General features: G+C 31.2%; 1 protein-coding gene across 1 annotated transcript; it reads right to left on the reverse strand.

Annotated features, from left to right (window-relative positions):
* Positions 1-6,554: 6,554 nt before the first annotated feature.
* On the reverse strand, positions 6,555-11,130 carry LOC143056428 (protein-S-isoprenylcysteine O-methyltransferase-like). Its single transcript, XM_076229516.1, has 4 exons — positions 10,902-11,130; positions 8,419-8,674; positions 7,582-7,799; positions 6,555-6,892 (listed from the first exon to the last, which is right to left on the reverse strand). The coding sequence occupies exons 1-4, from the start codon at positions 11,097-11,099 to the stop codon at positions 6,707-6,709; spliced, it is 858 nt and encodes a 285-aa protein (XP_076085631.1). The 5' UTR covers positions 11,100-11,130; the 3' UTR covers positions 6,555-6,706.
* Positions 11,131-17,252: the final 6,122 nt, after the last annotated feature.

Raw genomic sequence — 17,252 nt, forward strand, 5'->3', positions numbered from 1 at the left:
AAGAATTAAGATTTACACATTATCTATACTTTGTTAACACATGAATATTTTTTTCTAATTTGTGGAGAAGATATAAATCAGATCAATATATATATTAACTGTAATAAATATTGTAAATTTTGTGACAAGTTAAAAAAATTTTTTTTTTTACGATATTTAAAGTTATGGCTTTTTGATATCATTTGTATTTTTTTAATTTTTTTAGTAGATACTAACATATTAATTTGATTAAAATAAAATCTGGTAATTGTATATAATTATTGTCGAGCCTGCAACTTTTGTTGCAGAAAGCTCGACATAGGGATAGTGATCCGGCGGCGGCGGTGTTAGCTCACTTCTTAAAAGCTATTTATTTTAGAAGGTGGAAGACCTGGATGCTTCATATTTTGAATATAGATGCCTCATGTTACAAAGTTTCCGTCAGTCACATGTCCAATGTCCTTGACCTCATTTTCATGGTTCAGTGACCACTTGAAAAAAAAATTCAGAATTTTTGTAACGTTGATTTCTCTCTTATTATAAGTAATAGGATAACTATATTTGGTATGTGCGTACCTTGCAAGGTCCTCATGCTCGTCAGACAGTTTTCACTTGACCTCGACCTCATTTCATGGATCAGTGAACAAGGTTAAGTTTTGGTGGTCAAGTCCATATCTCAGATACTATAAGCAATAGGGCTAGTATATTTGGTGTATGGAAGGACTGGAAGGTGTACATGTCCAACTGGCAGGTGTCATCTGACCTTGACCTCATTTTCATGGTTCAGTGGTTATAGTTAAGTTTTTGTGTTTTGGTCTGTTTTTCTCATACTTTATGCAATAGGTCTACTATATTTGTTGTATGGAATGATTGTAAGGTGTACATGTCTAGCGGGCAGATATCATCTGACCTTGACCTCATTTTCATGGTTCAGTGGTCAAAGTTAAGTTTTAAAGTTTTGATCTTTTTATCTAATATTATATGCCAAAGGTCAACTATATTTGGTGTATGGAAATATATTATGATCTATATGTCAGTCCCGCAGGTTTTATTTGACCATGACCTCAATTGCACGGTTCATTGGACAGTGTTAAGTTTTTGTGTTTTGGTCTATTTTTCTTAAACTATAAGTAATAGGTCAACTATATTTGTTGTATGGAAGCATTGTTAGCTGTACATGTCTGCCTGGCATGGTTTATCCGACCTTGACCTCATTTTCATGGTTCATTGGTCTTTGTTTAAATATCTTGTTTAATGTTAAGTTTATGTGACAGTTGTAATAACGCTTTATACTTAGGACTTTCAACATAATATCAATGATTAGTAAAGAAGGCGAGACATTTCAGTGTGTGCACTCTTGTACTTTAAGTTTAATTATAAGTGAATAATTTGTTGAAAATTTAAGTTTTTTATCTTAATTTATGCTATGTCTCATTCCGTCCACTTTTAAGCCTGTTGTGATATACTTGTCTTCATCTATTATTTTTCGTTAAGATTGATCATGTTCAATTAGGTACATTAATGAGTGGAAAAAATCATGTAAATGAATTCTATACTTTTTTTTTATTAAGTGCAATATTATTAAATGATAAACAAAAGACAAAATACAGTATGTGAGTTTCGTATATCAATTATATTAGACAGAAGCTGTTGATCAGCCTTTATATTGTAAGTTCTGAAATATTTTTGAATATGAAAATAACTTCTTGCTGTTAAAAATATTTTATATGTCAGTTTGAATGGAATATTTCAATACCAGTTTTCTCCTATTCTGTGATATCCAAGATAAAAAAATTTGTCTTTAATTACAGAACTTTAATACTTTGTACATATATTATAAAATTTATTTGAAAAGACTTGCTTTAACTACAGTTTACCATTGACTAGGATATTTAGTCATCATTTTTCAAGTAAAATTTGAAGATTTCTTTTTCCTCAACCTGAATATGTTAAATATTTTAAAGGAGTACACTTGAAATAAGGGAGATAACTCATTTATTGCAGTATCACAAAGTCACAGAAATGACTCATAAATGAAAAATAAAATAACATCTATTTCAGGTTAATACTTGCAAGATTTTTTTTATAGATTGACAAAACTTTTAAGGCATTCTATCAACATTTAATTATAAAGAAATCTATTGAATTATATATACTGGTATTTATTCTGAATAAATTATGGGGATTTTTTTTCTTGGTATTGGAAATTTCTTATTAAGGATGTTCACTGCTGAAAATTTTATTATTTGATGTATAGAGGACAGAACTTTGTTCTTAAAATCTCAATATGGGCACAGAATTAAGCCGTGAAATTTTAATCTGATTATCTTTGAATCACATGTTTTTGTATAACAAGGAAATACCTGATCAGTTACCAATTTGTAATATATATATATATTTTTTATTTTATATAATTAGATTATTAATTTTTTCACATTTTATTGGACCCTTGGAAGGCTGGACCTCCATATTGTTATTTTTATTATATTGAATAAATTCCAATAACCAAATCAAAAGATTTTATTATTGAAATAATTAAGTATGAGAAATATCATTAGCCTGCTATTCAATCACACTCTGACAATAAGAAATGCCCAAACTATTTTGTTTTTTCCCCTTTGATAAGCTTTGCTGTGTTAATGTTACAATCAGTATAGAATTACTTGATTGTCAGGTATTGATGTCTTTCCTCTGCCTCATCAAAGTCTCAATAAGTTTGAAAATATTTAAACTATGTGGTACGTCTTTCTTTGGCTTCATTACAGTCACACGTTAGTTTCATTTATAAAGCCACAAAAGTATGAAATTTCCCAATTGTGTGTGTCCCTTCTTCTCATTAAAGTCACAGGGGCCAGTTTAGGGGCCAGCTAAAGCATGCCTCTGGATGCAGGAGTTTCTAGCTGCATTGAAGACCCATTGATGGCTGTTGTCTGCTATTTGGTCGGGTTGTTGGCTCTTTGACACATTCCTTATTTCCATTCTTAATTTTACAATTGGTCAAATTTCCTATTTGTCTAGGTTGTCTTTGTGACTTCGCTATGCCATCATGATAGTATTTCTAATATATTTCCAATGCTTATGATGGTTTAGGAATTTTTTTTTGCTCCTACTGATCATGCAAAGTTTGAGATGTAGTTTCAGAAAGCAGAAAAAGATAGCATACAAGCATCTATACACTTGGCAACAAATGATAGAAATTGTAGGAAGAAATCAAAAGCTATATCCAAACCCCAAGACAAATTTGGGGAGTATATAGGAATCAACCTGTCTGTCAATCTGTCCCTGTCCAACATGTTAAAGGGGAGATAATTGAATTATAAAATATTGTCTCGTAAGTGCAACTCCTCCAATACAGACAGTGATGAAAAGTTACACAGATCATAGTAAAAACACTACCAGGGATGTGCATATCAATCCTTGTGGAACATGTTAAAGAGAAGACAATTGACTTTTTATTTCAATGCTGCAATACATGGTAACGGCTCTCGTAAGCACAACTCCTAAACAGCTAAAACTATGTTGTGAGGTCTTAGTCTAGAATATAATTGCATGTCTGATATTATCTGACTGCATAGTTTGGTATCATGGAACTATAAGAAAATACTCTGGATAATAAACAAAGAATATCTTCATTTTTTTTAATCATTAATACCCCAAACATAACATTAAACAGAATGAGCAATCAAACATGTATATACACTTTCTTTTATAAACAGATGTTCTTGTAGACTATCATATACTACATGAAAAAATATATTTACTTTCTTACAATGTAACTTTCATCAGTAAGTACACTTGTTATCTAGTTTAGTGTTATCAAACAAAAACACATCTGTCCTTTATTTTAATTTGTAATATGGCAGTGTGAGTAGAATAAATAGAATAATTGTCACAAGTAATAAGAATAGATTAGGTCATCTGTCTGTCACAACAAATGTAATGTTTCTCTTTAAGGTATAATAATTTAATGTTGGATGTAACGCGTCTTCTGATTGGCTGACGTTATTTTGTTATCAGCCCATAGACATAATTTAGTCATGTGATCGTGACGTCATCAACGTTTTTTTCATGGTTTTCTACGGTTTAAAATGGAATTTAGAATTAAATTATAAGAAATGACTGTAATATTTTTTCTGTCTATTCGAAATAACACAAAAATGTGGTGCACACTGTTAAATAACTCGCTACACACATTATTCAGTGTGCACCAAATTTTTTATGTTATTTCTTCATAGACAGAAAAAATATTACAGTCATTCCTTAATTATCAAAATGTAAAATTAAAAAATAACAATTCATGATGTAGATTTAATGCCGGACAAAAGCACAAATAACATTGACTAAAACCAAATACTTTGATCGAAAGATAACAATTTGATTTTAACTTATTATAGCTTAAATTTCTTACTAATTTAATTTTGGATGTAACACTCCACTCCTGATTGGCTAAAAGTTTTTTGTCAATCAGCTCATTTACATTATATTGTCATGTGACAATAACAACATTAACGCTTTTTCATGATTTACTCCTTAAAAATGGAATTCAAAATTAAAATATATGGAAGACTTATATTTTTCTGTCTATTAGAAATAATCTTAAAAAATTGGTGGACATTATACATAACACTTTACATGGGTTATACAGTGTTCATCATATATTTGTTGTAATTTCTTTATAGACAGAAAAAAATTACAGTCATTCCTTAAATAAAAAATCTTGAATTAATATAATTATACTAAAATACTGTAAAATGATATGTTAATGTTATACAACATGACAAAGACACTATAACCATGCATTAAAGCAACACTAGACCAATAATTTTACTTAAAGCCATATTTACATGAAAATCCATCAATGTAAGTTATTTTCCAATTAACAAGTGCAACTATATTTTACATTATTACAATACAATATCAAATTTCCTAACTTTAACAAATATTTTACAATTTGTTATGTTCAGTGTTCACAAATATGTGTAAGCATACAACTATTTCCAAGTTCATGTACATTTAAAAAAGATAAATTGTCAGAATTAAAATATAAGTGGTGTAAATACCTTTTTACAACCTAAAATGAATTTAACTGTGCATTGTTTAAAATGCTGTAAGAAATTAAGTTGTAATGTTGAGGTAATGTGGTACATTAAAGCATTTTGGAATGCATATTATGTTGGCCTATGATACAAATTACAAGTACATATGAAATTAAAGTAAAATTGTCCTTAATCCACCAAAAATATTATTTTTTCATGTCCTTGCAGATTCTATTCATAGCCTTCAACACATATCGATGTACAAGGGGACAACAACAATAAAATAGTAATACAAATATAATACAACAATTGGCGAGACAGAACAGTTGTAATACAATTTCATACTGTTGTATATATATAGATGGCATCTTACGATATTAGCCAAAGTATATATGCCATCATATGGACATTGCTCTATTTACATTTTATCTTAAGTTTAGTCCTTATATTTACACAACAAATTTGTTCAAGATTATGAGTTATCATACAAATAAGTAAAGATTTAAAAAAAAAAAATGGCTATAAAATCTTTCCAAACATAAAATGAACCCTTGTTTAATATGAGACATATGGCAAGGTTTGTCATATATTTCCATAACTGTATAGTATTTAATTTGCACCATTCAAAAACAGCACTTTTATTGTGTCGTAGTTCTCTTATATTTGATATGCTTCTTTCAGTTTTAGTTTGTAACCCCGATTTGTTTTTTCTCTATCAATTTATGAATTTGAACAGCGGTATACTACTGTTGCCTTTATTAAACTGACTTTTTTTTTAAAGAAAAAAAAATTAGAAAGAATAATCAAAGCAATTTTAAAGTATATCAATTATTTTTTCAGTTAATATATACCTTCTAAGATGCCATTAGATAATTATGTACATTTTGGTAATACTAAAATATTTCATATTTCCTGTGAAAACTTAACCTAAAACCTAATTGGTTGTTTTGAAAATCTAAAGTTACAATTTGGGGTAAAAATCAATGAATCAACATATGCATGCAAAATGGAAACACATCAAAAAGTATTATGCATGTTTAGATTTCTGAAATCATGCTTTAAGCATCCATTATCAAACATAAATGAGTTGTTTTGTGTTTGTATTGTGTTTGTATTTGGTATTTCAAATGTTTGACCTGAAGCGAACATACAGCACCTTTTTGGGCAGGCCTTATTGGCCTACATTTGATTTTTGGTTAATTTGATTGAGAAATTAGTTCTTTCCCTTAAAAAATCAAGAATTCATGACTTGCTTCAATGTTCATTAAAATTGTAAACTAATTTCATAAATCACTCCAATAGAGGTTGGAAAAGGGGTGTAAAAATATATGTGTATCAAAGTTATTTGTATCAAAAAGAACATGAAGAAGGTCTTAAACAAACAAGTATAAACACAAACAGCAGTCTTTATCTAACATGACTAAAGTAAAGCAATATTACCAAAAATCACATTTTTTAAGTAAAGCAGTATTTCCAACAATCATATTTTTTAATCATACGAATACTGTATATTTTTTCTTACAATCTCCACATAAAGAACTGTACTCTACCTTTTAATAGAACGATTATTACATGTACATGACCTCATGTTTCTTTACCTTTTTTGCTTAGATTGTCATACTATAAAGCATAAAAATACCCATCCCAACACACATTACAAATAATTTTGAAAAGTCTAGTTCTACAATGCTCTATGAGTAATGCCCTTGGAATCCAGTAATAAATGGTAACCCAGTTCTTACGTTTTTCTTGTAATCTACATAATCTTCTCCAAAAAAGTTCAATAAATAGATCTCTTCGTCTTGAATTCTCTCATTAAAGAATTTCCATGAAACAACTGTATAAGCCACCAAACACACAGGGTTACACAAAATCAGCTGAAAATATATAATTATTATATATTTAGAATTTTAATATATTATTTTGATTTGGCAGTTCTACAACATGTACAATTTATGAAACACAATTAACTTTGCAATTTTTTTACATAAAAGTAATGAGAACCATTCATTAATTGCATTTTATCAGTTTATAATTTATAAAATCGAGAATGGGAATGGGGAATGTGTCACAGAGATCTAGACAAGAACCCAGTCAAAAAGCCGATGCACGATATGATAATTCCAATTCAAATTTCATTTGTTTTCATATTTTACAATCACATTTCTACAATCATTTGGCCTTTAATGTTCCCATGAGGATATTAGCTTCATCACCTAATTTTTGTAACTGCATGCAACATACATAATGATGTTTTAAAAATCATCAAAACTGTGAATAAGTTCCTTATTAAAAGGCTGTTCAATTATAACATACAGGGTATGGTAGATACCCAGGACAGGCATTTCAACAAATGGGTAAAACATCTATAGTGCCAAATAAATTTTTTACTTGCATACAATAAAATCAACTTTGAAAAAAATAAATTTGACTCCCACCCATAGTATGATAGTTGAGATTTGAAAGTGTTCCCTGGGTCCCATGTATGTTTTTATGGAACAGACCTTAATTAAAATACCTACAATCTGATTACTGAGGTATTAGATATTGTCTTAATATTGCTCACCTGTGTTCCTATACTCCAATAAAACCAGCCCACATAGGCAGGATGTCTACACCATGAGTATATACCATTCGTAACTAACTCGTGCCCAGGTCTTCTCACATACTGTACGTAATGATTAAAGTTTGATTTGGCTGTGAACATACTTCCTTTACGTACTAATTCACCAAACACCACTAACATTAAACCTATTATGCTTATTATATGGATATGCTTCAAACCTGAAATTAAAAAAAAAATCATCTCATTTTTTCTAAACTATCAACTATACATGTAAGGTAAGAATTTATTTCAGCTGACTATGGGGTATATGGGCTTTGCTCATTGTTGAAGGCCATACAGTGACTAGCTGTAAATTTCTGTGTCATTTGGTCTCTTGTGGAGAGTTGTCTCATTGGCAATCACACCACACCCCTTTTATATTTAATAGTAAAATTGTTCATTATATTATTAAAATAATTAATGGTAATATTGTGCATATTAATGTAATAATAACACTACATGTACTTGTAAGTTTCATTAGAATCTAAATTTTTGATTATCTGACAGCAATCGCAAGGCACTCTAATATCATATTTTATTTCCATATAAAATACAACAGCTTTGACTGTATGTGCTTATCTGCAACAATTATAAAACTATGCATAGAAAAACATAGACTATGCTGCATGGCATTTGCTCTTTGTTGTCGGATGTACAGTGCCCTACAGTTGATAATTTCTGTATCATTGTGAAGAGTTGTCTCATTGGCAAACATAACACATGTATCTTCTTTTTTATATTCAAAATATCACAGCACTAGCTGTTTGTCGACTAATAACTAAAATCATTATTATTTACCTGGGAAAAAATACAGTTCAATCATAAACTCAACCCAACTAGCAACAGCTGCCATAGTGTATTCCCTGCTATGGTCCAACAAGAACGAGGCTAGAGTAAGTGACTTTGGATTAGCTACTGCTGTTGTAAAATATTCTGAGAAATGGAAAAATGTCAGTGCCATAAAATAATATCCAAAATACATGAACGTCTTACTTGATGTCAGATGGAAACCTATTCCGAAGGCAAACCCCAGTGCTCCTCCTCTTATTGCAACCTGAAAGTAGAATATGTATCATCATTTTTAGCCAACTTTAGTCATCCTGGCTGGGATTAAAAATTAATAAAATATTTTATTGTGTTGTAGAGAAATTTTTGCGGGTGTACATGTTCTTTGTCAATGTTTCTACAAAGAGCTCACACTAGCAGGTGACTGGGGCGATGAAGACGCTTTCCTGTATGTCACTTTGCTTTGCCCAACCGTCAAAAGCCATATCTAGGCGCCCTGTTATTCACCAAATTTGCTTTCAGTCCCTTTCATCAATGAAACATCACATTTTCATTTATACAAATGTAAGTAAAGAAATTCAAAGAGTTAAACACATAAACGATTTATTTTCTTTAGAAAAGAGGTTAAAGCATTGAATTCAAAGTTTGTTGCATTTTATTTCATCTTTTAAAATTACTTCCGTTACTTGAGAGCATACATGTACATCAAATCATTTCAACTTTTTGAAAAATAAGTTCACAACTTCATTAGAACATGATGGAAGTTGCCTTTAGTAAATGTTTACCATTATAATCATAACTGTCATATTTCTTTCCAAATAGCTTGTCAAACATTATAGTACGTCATTTTGATCATGTTCATTCTCAACTGAAAAAGTTGGTTTGAAATCTCCAAAGCACATTAATAGTTGGAACATTTCACAGTACCTGCTTTTTCCTGATTATTTATAATTATTTCAACTAGTTTGTACCAAATGAATATAAACATTGGAGGCTTTATTCATAAAGTCAAACATTGTGGTAATTGTTTTTATCATAAAATTGAGAATGGAAATGGGGAATGTGTCAAAGAGACAACAACCCGACCAAATAAAAAACAACAGCAGAGGGTCACCAACAGGTCTTCAATGTAGCGAGAAATTCCCGCACCCGGAGGCGTCCTTCAGCTGGCCCCTAAACAAATATATACTAGTCCAGTGATAATGAACGCCATACTAATTTCCAAATTGTACACAAGAAACTAAAATTAAAATAATACAAGACTAACAAAGGCCAGAGGCTCCTGACTTGGGACAGGCGCAAAAATGCGGCGGGGTTAAACATGTTTGTGAGATCTCAACCCTCCCCCTATACCTCTAACCAATGTAGTAAAGTAAATGTTTATTAACCCTTTTGGTGAACTTATTTCATATAAATTTTTGTAGCTGCACTTAGTGTGACAGAAAATAGGATAGCTGGACATCTGGAATGCCCAACAATAGAGCAGTTCCAGGATAGGGTAGTTAGTTGAATCTCTCATGTGCCTTCCATCACCATGTGACAAAAATGTAGGCAACACATGTTTAGCAAACGGGTGAAAAAAATAAGATATTTGGGAAATTTAAATCCAATAAGATGGTCACCCTCCCTTAGTCATTATAACTGGGAATTAAGATTTTGTACCTACATGTACATTTTTACAGAACATAAACTGTTTCTATACTACATGTACCCTACAGACATTGACAGAATGAACATTCTGAAAGTGCTGGAGACTTTGAATAGTGCAGGGATACAGGCATCCTTTCTATTTGGTGAATGACATCATAAAGGTGTGCGAAATTGATGATCTTGTCCAGTGAAAAACATTATTCCAGAAATGACGTATGTCATTCTTCATTCATGACATAATATGAATCTAATGACTTTACATTGGGGACCAATTGAAGAAAACAATTACACAGTAAAATCTGTGTTTTTTTTTTTTTTTTTTATCTAAAACAGACACAACAAAAATTAGAAACTTGCATATAAACATGGGGGTGGTGGGTGGTGTAGGAGTGGTCCTGATCCCGAACTTAAAAACATGAAATCCTGAGGTCCCGAATTTAAATAAACGTAAATCCCGACATCCCGAAATTCGAAAAAAAGAATTCCTGGATCCCGAAAGGGTCAATCCCTAAATCCCGATAAAGGTCCTATCCCCCCTCAAACATTCTAAGTATCAACAAACAGGAATATATTGTTGGACACATACAATAAACACATGCACTCATCACTGTCAACTTGTCAAGCTGTGACCAAACATGAAGTCATTCTGTTCATCACTGACATTATCTGGAGGGAAAATGAAAGAAATATGAAAGAAATGAATGAAAGATTTGAACATATGGACATCAGGACAAGATGATTGTTGTTTTGCTTCCACTCTGGTTTAGGTATTGTATGACTTACATGAAACAGGCTATAAGTGTCAAACGTATATGTATCTTTCTATATATCTTAACTAAATTCACCTCAAAATATTTCTTTTCTTTTATTGTTAGATACAGTCCTGTAAAAAACAGAGCGCCGACAATGGAACAGACAAGCAACCATGTTGTTAAGGAAATATTTAGAAATCCAAATATATACACGCACAAAAATTTCAAAAATACTGTGCTTGAACCCAGGGAAAAAGCAAGAATACTGGTTTCGGCATATTTGTTCGTCATTGTTACTTTTTAAGAGGGATTAATACGACAGGGGAAAGGGACGACTATATAAGTAACGAGTATTAAATCTTTTCTATGTTCCTCCTTTCATGAGGAGCACCACTGCGAAATATCGTGTAAAATTACTCAAGTTCGGCCGTGGCAGAATAATTTACTGAGCGAAGCATTATTGATCATTATTATTTCCATTAATATTTGAGGTTCTTATTTACTAAGTGCAACACAATAAGAACGCATTCAATGATACAATCATTCTGTCTTCAAGTTACAAGATGAACCGCGATTATCATGATTATGTTAAACACTGGGTAAAGATAGCTGTCATCGTAATGAAGATTGTGGCTTATCTTTATGTAATGAGATAGTCGCTTTAGGGGTTATTTCTAAATTTGCATTTTTGTCGAGCCTGAAACTTTTGTTGCAGAAAGCTCGACATAGGGATAGTGATCCGGCGGCGGCGGCGTTAGCTAACTTCTTAAAAGCTTTATATTTTAGAAGGTAGAAGACCTGGATCCTTCATACTTTGTATATAGATGCCTCATGTTACGAACTTTCCGTCAGTCACATGTCCAATGTCCTTGACCTCATTTTCATGGTTCAGTGACTACTTGAAAAAAAAGTTAAGATTTTTTGTAATGTTAAATTCTCTCTTATTATAAGTAATTGGATAACTATATTTGGTATGTGCGTACCTTTCAAGGTCCTCATGCCTGTCAGACAGTTTTCACTTGACCTCGACCTCATTTCATGGATCAGTGAACAAGGTTAAGTTTTGGTGGTCAAGTCCATATCTCAGATACTATAAGCAATAGGTCTAGTATATTCCGTGTATGGAAGGACTGTAAGGTGGACATGTCCAACTGGTGTCATCTGACCTTGACCTCATTTTCATGGTTCAGTAGTTATAGTTAAGTTTTTGTGTTTTGGTCTGTTTTTCTTATACTATATGCAATAGGTCTACTATATTTGGTGTATGGAATGATTGTAAGGTGTACATGTCTAGCTGACAGATGTCATCTGACCTTGACCTCATTTTCATGGTTCAGTGGTCAAAGTTAAGTTTTTGAGTTTTGGTCTATTTTTCTAATACTTTATGTATTAGGTCAACTATATTTGGTGTATGGAAATATTTTATGATCTATATGTCTGTTACGCAGGTTTTATTTGACCGTGACCTCATTTTCACGGTCCATTGCTAAGTGTTAAGTGTTTGTGTTTTGGTCTGTTTTTCTTTATTTATAAGCAATAAGTCAACTATATTTGTTGTATTGAAGAATTGTTAGCTGTACATGTCTGCCTGGCATGGTTCATCTGACCTTGACCTCATTTTCATGGTTCAGTGATCAATTTTTCGTTTTCTTGGTTAATGTTGAGTTTATGTGACAGTTGTAATAAAGCTTTATATTAAGGTCTATCAACATAATATCAATGATTAGTAAAGAAGGCGATACATTTCAGCGTGTGCACTCTTGTTAAGATAGCAATGATAACATAAGAAAAAGTAAGATTAAAAACATGCGACCTACTTCTACAGGGACGCTTTAAATTGCCTCATACTGCATGTAGTTTATATATAGTAATTTGATGTTTTGTTTTATTTATATGAATCAATACTAGTTTATTATTCTGACTTGGTAAATGTAGTTTATTATTCTGACTTGGTAAATGTAGTTTATTATTCTGACTTGGTAAATGTTCTTAATGCTTAGTTTGATATATGTAATTAATGTCTTTCTTTATGGGTCTTAATATAGCGGATTTATTTATTTCTAATATTAATCCAAATTTGACGCATTTGAAGTTATGCTAAAATCTTATATTTTCAATGACTTGGTGGGATTTTGTTTCAATTCATCGCCCTTAATATTCACGAAATATATGTAATTGCAGGCACGTTAAAAGTAAGATCACAAAAATATTGAACTCCGATGTAAATTCCAAACAGAAAGTCCATAATCAAATGGCAAGATCTAAAGCTGAAACACATCTAACAAATGAATAACTACCGTCATATTCCTAACTTGGTAGTGTCATCAACGCGACAATTTCTAGTGTGTTTAGTTGCTCTTGTATTATCCTTTTTTTAAAGCCTGGTTGTATATTGTCCAATTTTTTATGGAATATTTTTTTAACCTCTTATTAGTACTTTCTATTGGAACTAATGTCTAATGAATCAGGCTTATAATTTTAGAAATATTGTTTTATGATTTCTACGTACTACTATTATGTAAAGATACAAACAACTTTCATTGATGAGAGTGTATATGTTTAAATTGTCATTTGTTTCGAGATATCTTATGTAAACTTTTTGTGTTTGTGATATCATATAATTCATCTCTTTTAGATCCTTTTTAATCGGTAGATTATACAGACGGTATATCTTTATTGACAGAATTAATACCCGTACACTATGTTTACGTTTAGCCAAGGTTTGATGATGGTTAATATCATTGGTTGAAGATAGGCGTTGGTATACTAACATTGGTCCAACGTTTATTTAAAGGTTGAAGTGTAGGTCGAATTTAGGCGTTGACGTATTAACTTTGGCCCAACATTTTTCCCGATACTCGATCTGATGAATTATCTTTCTGGTGATTATTATTTCAGAGTGGAGACTCTGTAGTCCAACTGTCTGAAGTATTTAATTGCCGAATATATAAAAACTGTGTGAACATAAAAAGTAAAAAAATAACAAAAATCCGAGGAAACTTCAAAACGGAATTGTTAAGGTCCGTTATCAAATGGCAAAATCAAAAGCTCAAACACATCAAACAAATAGATAGTAACTGTCACATTCCCTACTTGATACATGCATTTTTTTTTTATGTAGAGAACAATGGATTAAACCTAGTTTTGTAGCTAGCTAAACCTCTTACTCACCAATATATACCAGTAGAGCAACGTAACGTGCGTTGACATCTTGGACTCAACGATATCATGACATTGCCATACGTCTCTCTTCATTATCTGTTATTAAAGTTAATTATGGGAAACGTTATGTTAAAGGGGAACGAGCTGCCAAATTCCTGTTCACCGATTTGACTCAAATTCTCATATTTTTTTTATAACAATGAAAAACATTTTTCCAAACTATCAAAAATATGAAATAAACAATTTACAGGACATGGTCTCAATAAGATGTAGCTTCGTTTCGTTGGAAATTTAGCCAAGACGCCATCTAATTAACTATCGAGTTGACCTTCTATGACCATATAAGCGATGTTAACATGAACCATAGATATAAATAGGTTAAGCAACTCGTGCAATTGGATTTATATACGTCTATTAAACTTTGTATTATAGATTGAAAATTCTTGTTTATCGTCGTGTTTACCTTTAAAAGAATAATTTGTGTGGATCGAATCAGTTAATAAAAATATTTACCTTTGTTTCACTTTTAACGTAGACATTCTTTTCCTTTAAATACCAGTACACGGACAATGGATGCGTTATTCTATCACTTTCTGCGGGGTTAAATTGAAGTTCACATGCATACGGATTTAATGATGTCGAATTATTCACTTGCAAGTGAATAATTCATTTTCAATGTTGATTAGCTTAATTTGACAAAATTGAAAAAATTTAGCTGATAAAAGAAAATTTTTATTTCACTATTTCACTTCCATTAATGATTGACCTAAAAAAATCATACTTTTGAATTTTTATATATCTGATAGCTAGTGACCCTTCAATGTAATAACTATACCAGCTAATTTTTGTTTTGTTAAAATATTTTGTTTATTCTATGCATCTCTGTGCTGTTGTCTAAAATTTTGCTTTTATTTATTATATCGCTTGAATTTAATTTCTTTAAAGAGACAATGAGATGGAATTTATTTAGTTTCACTATTAAAACAAGCATATTGAGTGTAGTATTACAAAGTATTGAACAGAACGGATATGATCTCTGCGCCGGAGATTGGCAATATCATACAAAATATCTACCAGAGACATACTGTCCTCATATGTTACTCTATTTTTGCTCTATAAAGACATTCGGATTTGTATCCCGTTTAAATTATGTCATTGCACCACTTCTTAAGAACACGTTTATGCATTGTAATGTTGCTTTAGTGTTTTCTATAGTAAGATTTAAAAGGCAACAAAAAGTAAATTACAAGATGTAAATGAATGATTTTTTCCAAAAAAAAAAAATGTCAATCAGTAGATATCCTTCCCATTTGGTATAAAATGTCGTAAACAATGCCAAGATATAAAATCTCGATATGATTGAGAACCATTCATGTTTACTCCTTCATATTAATTGGTAAATATTAGAATCAAAATGTTAGTACCGATAAAGACAATATTCAATAAGATTTTGCTGCATTGAATAAGTTTACCCTCTAAGATTGTTCCAGGTATTCAAAGAACTTGAATTTGAATTTGATATCCCAATTGCGTTTCTACAGGTATAGTCAAAGTTCCGAACCCAATCTTTGTCTCAGCATTGTCGTTGGTTAGAGAATGGTGATCGCTTATATTGTTTGTATTCATGTCCAATGGCAAGAGGCTGTAATCTTAAGTAATTTTTGGTTGTATCTGTCTGCTCTTTTTTGTTGTTGTTGTTGATTATTTTAGAATAAGTTGTTTTTTTCGTTTTTGAATTGTTTCATATTTTGTTATTCCAATTGTAATTGCTAGAAAACCACTTTTGATCTGAAACGATAATTTTGATCTGAACTGACCTTAGCATGTTAGTGAACAATGAAATTATAAGTCTGTATCAACTCATTCAGTTCATTTTCAGACTTTCTACTGCATTAAATTCATGACTTTTGAGACTACTGTGGCTTCAATTATTTTCGTGGATTAAGGAAAATAACATGACCTGTTGATACAATTTTAATGCTTTTTTGTCATTTAATGTTTACTTATTCAATGTTATATGTCGTCTCTCTATTTTTAATACATACCAGCTTTGACAATTGTTTGGCATGACTTTAAATTTCAACTCCTTTTATCGTGCTATGAACAACAAAAATATATCTTTTATAAAAAAAATATCTCTGTTCTCCATTACTGTATACAATATTATTCTATTATTATTGTTTTCCCGTTTGACTGGTTTTACACTAGTAATTTTTAGGGCCCTTTATCGCTTGCTGTTCGGTGTGAGCCGAGGTTCCGTGTTGAAGACCGTACTTTGACCTATAATGGTTTACTTTTACAAATTATGACTTGGATGGAGAGTTGTCTCATTGGCACTCATACCAATATTCTTATATCTATGTGAATATTTAATTCGGGGTTTTGACAAACTCTGCACACAAGTATAACGTAAATTTATTGTTCGTTGAACACTTAATTCCGTGGTTCACCTGTTCCCACGAAATCCTTGAAAATTGATATCCAATAGTTTTATCTTGCAACCAATTAAGATCTTATCAGACTATGTTCAGAGTTTTCAGTAGTTGTTATTTACCCGAATACATAAACATCATAATGAATTGTCTAGAAAGCTACTGAAGAGTACTGAAATAACCACAAGCAAATTATCTTACCAGTACCAAATTCAATGCTCTGCAATTTTGTAATTGTTTGGCTTTTTAACTATTTTGATCTGAGCGTCACTGTTGAGTCTTATGTAGAAGAAACGAGTGTCTGGCGTATTAAATTATAAGCCTGATACCTTTGATAACTATTTACCGCAGTGGATAAGTCAGACAATTGACCAAAAGACTGGACATGACCGTTTGAGGTGGATGGTATTTTTGATGTCTTTCGCCTCTCTTTAAAGACTCATTTTTTTTACTAGTGAACTAATCACCACATGAATGTGTTATAAACATAGTGGCCATGACATGTTGACAGGATATATATCCTCTGCTGTATAAAATATGATGATGGTGAATGACTGAAAAATTAAGACAACAATACACAAAAGACTAACTGACGTAGATATAAGCAACTAAAGGTCACCGGACCGTATTCAACAATAAACGAAATCACAACTAAATTAAAGAACGAACTGTAAATTACTTTACTCATCAGATAACATTCGTTTGTATGCATTTGACCCTCAAATTATTTCATGATAACATTCTGTAGGATAAAAGATGGCAAATTTTGAACCAGGAACATGACAAATCAAGTAAAAATTCAAGGCTGAAGAAGAGAACAAGTGGAATTTATGACCTAAACGAAATTCTT

Source organism: Mytilus galloprovincialis, chromosome 13, assembly GCF_965363235.1.
Source record: "Mytilus galloprovincialis chromosome 13, xbMytGall1.hap1.1, whole genome shotgun sequence".
Lineage (NCBI taxonomy): Eukaryota > Metazoa > Mollusca > Bivalvia > Mytilida > Mytilidae > Mytilus > Mytilus galloprovincialis.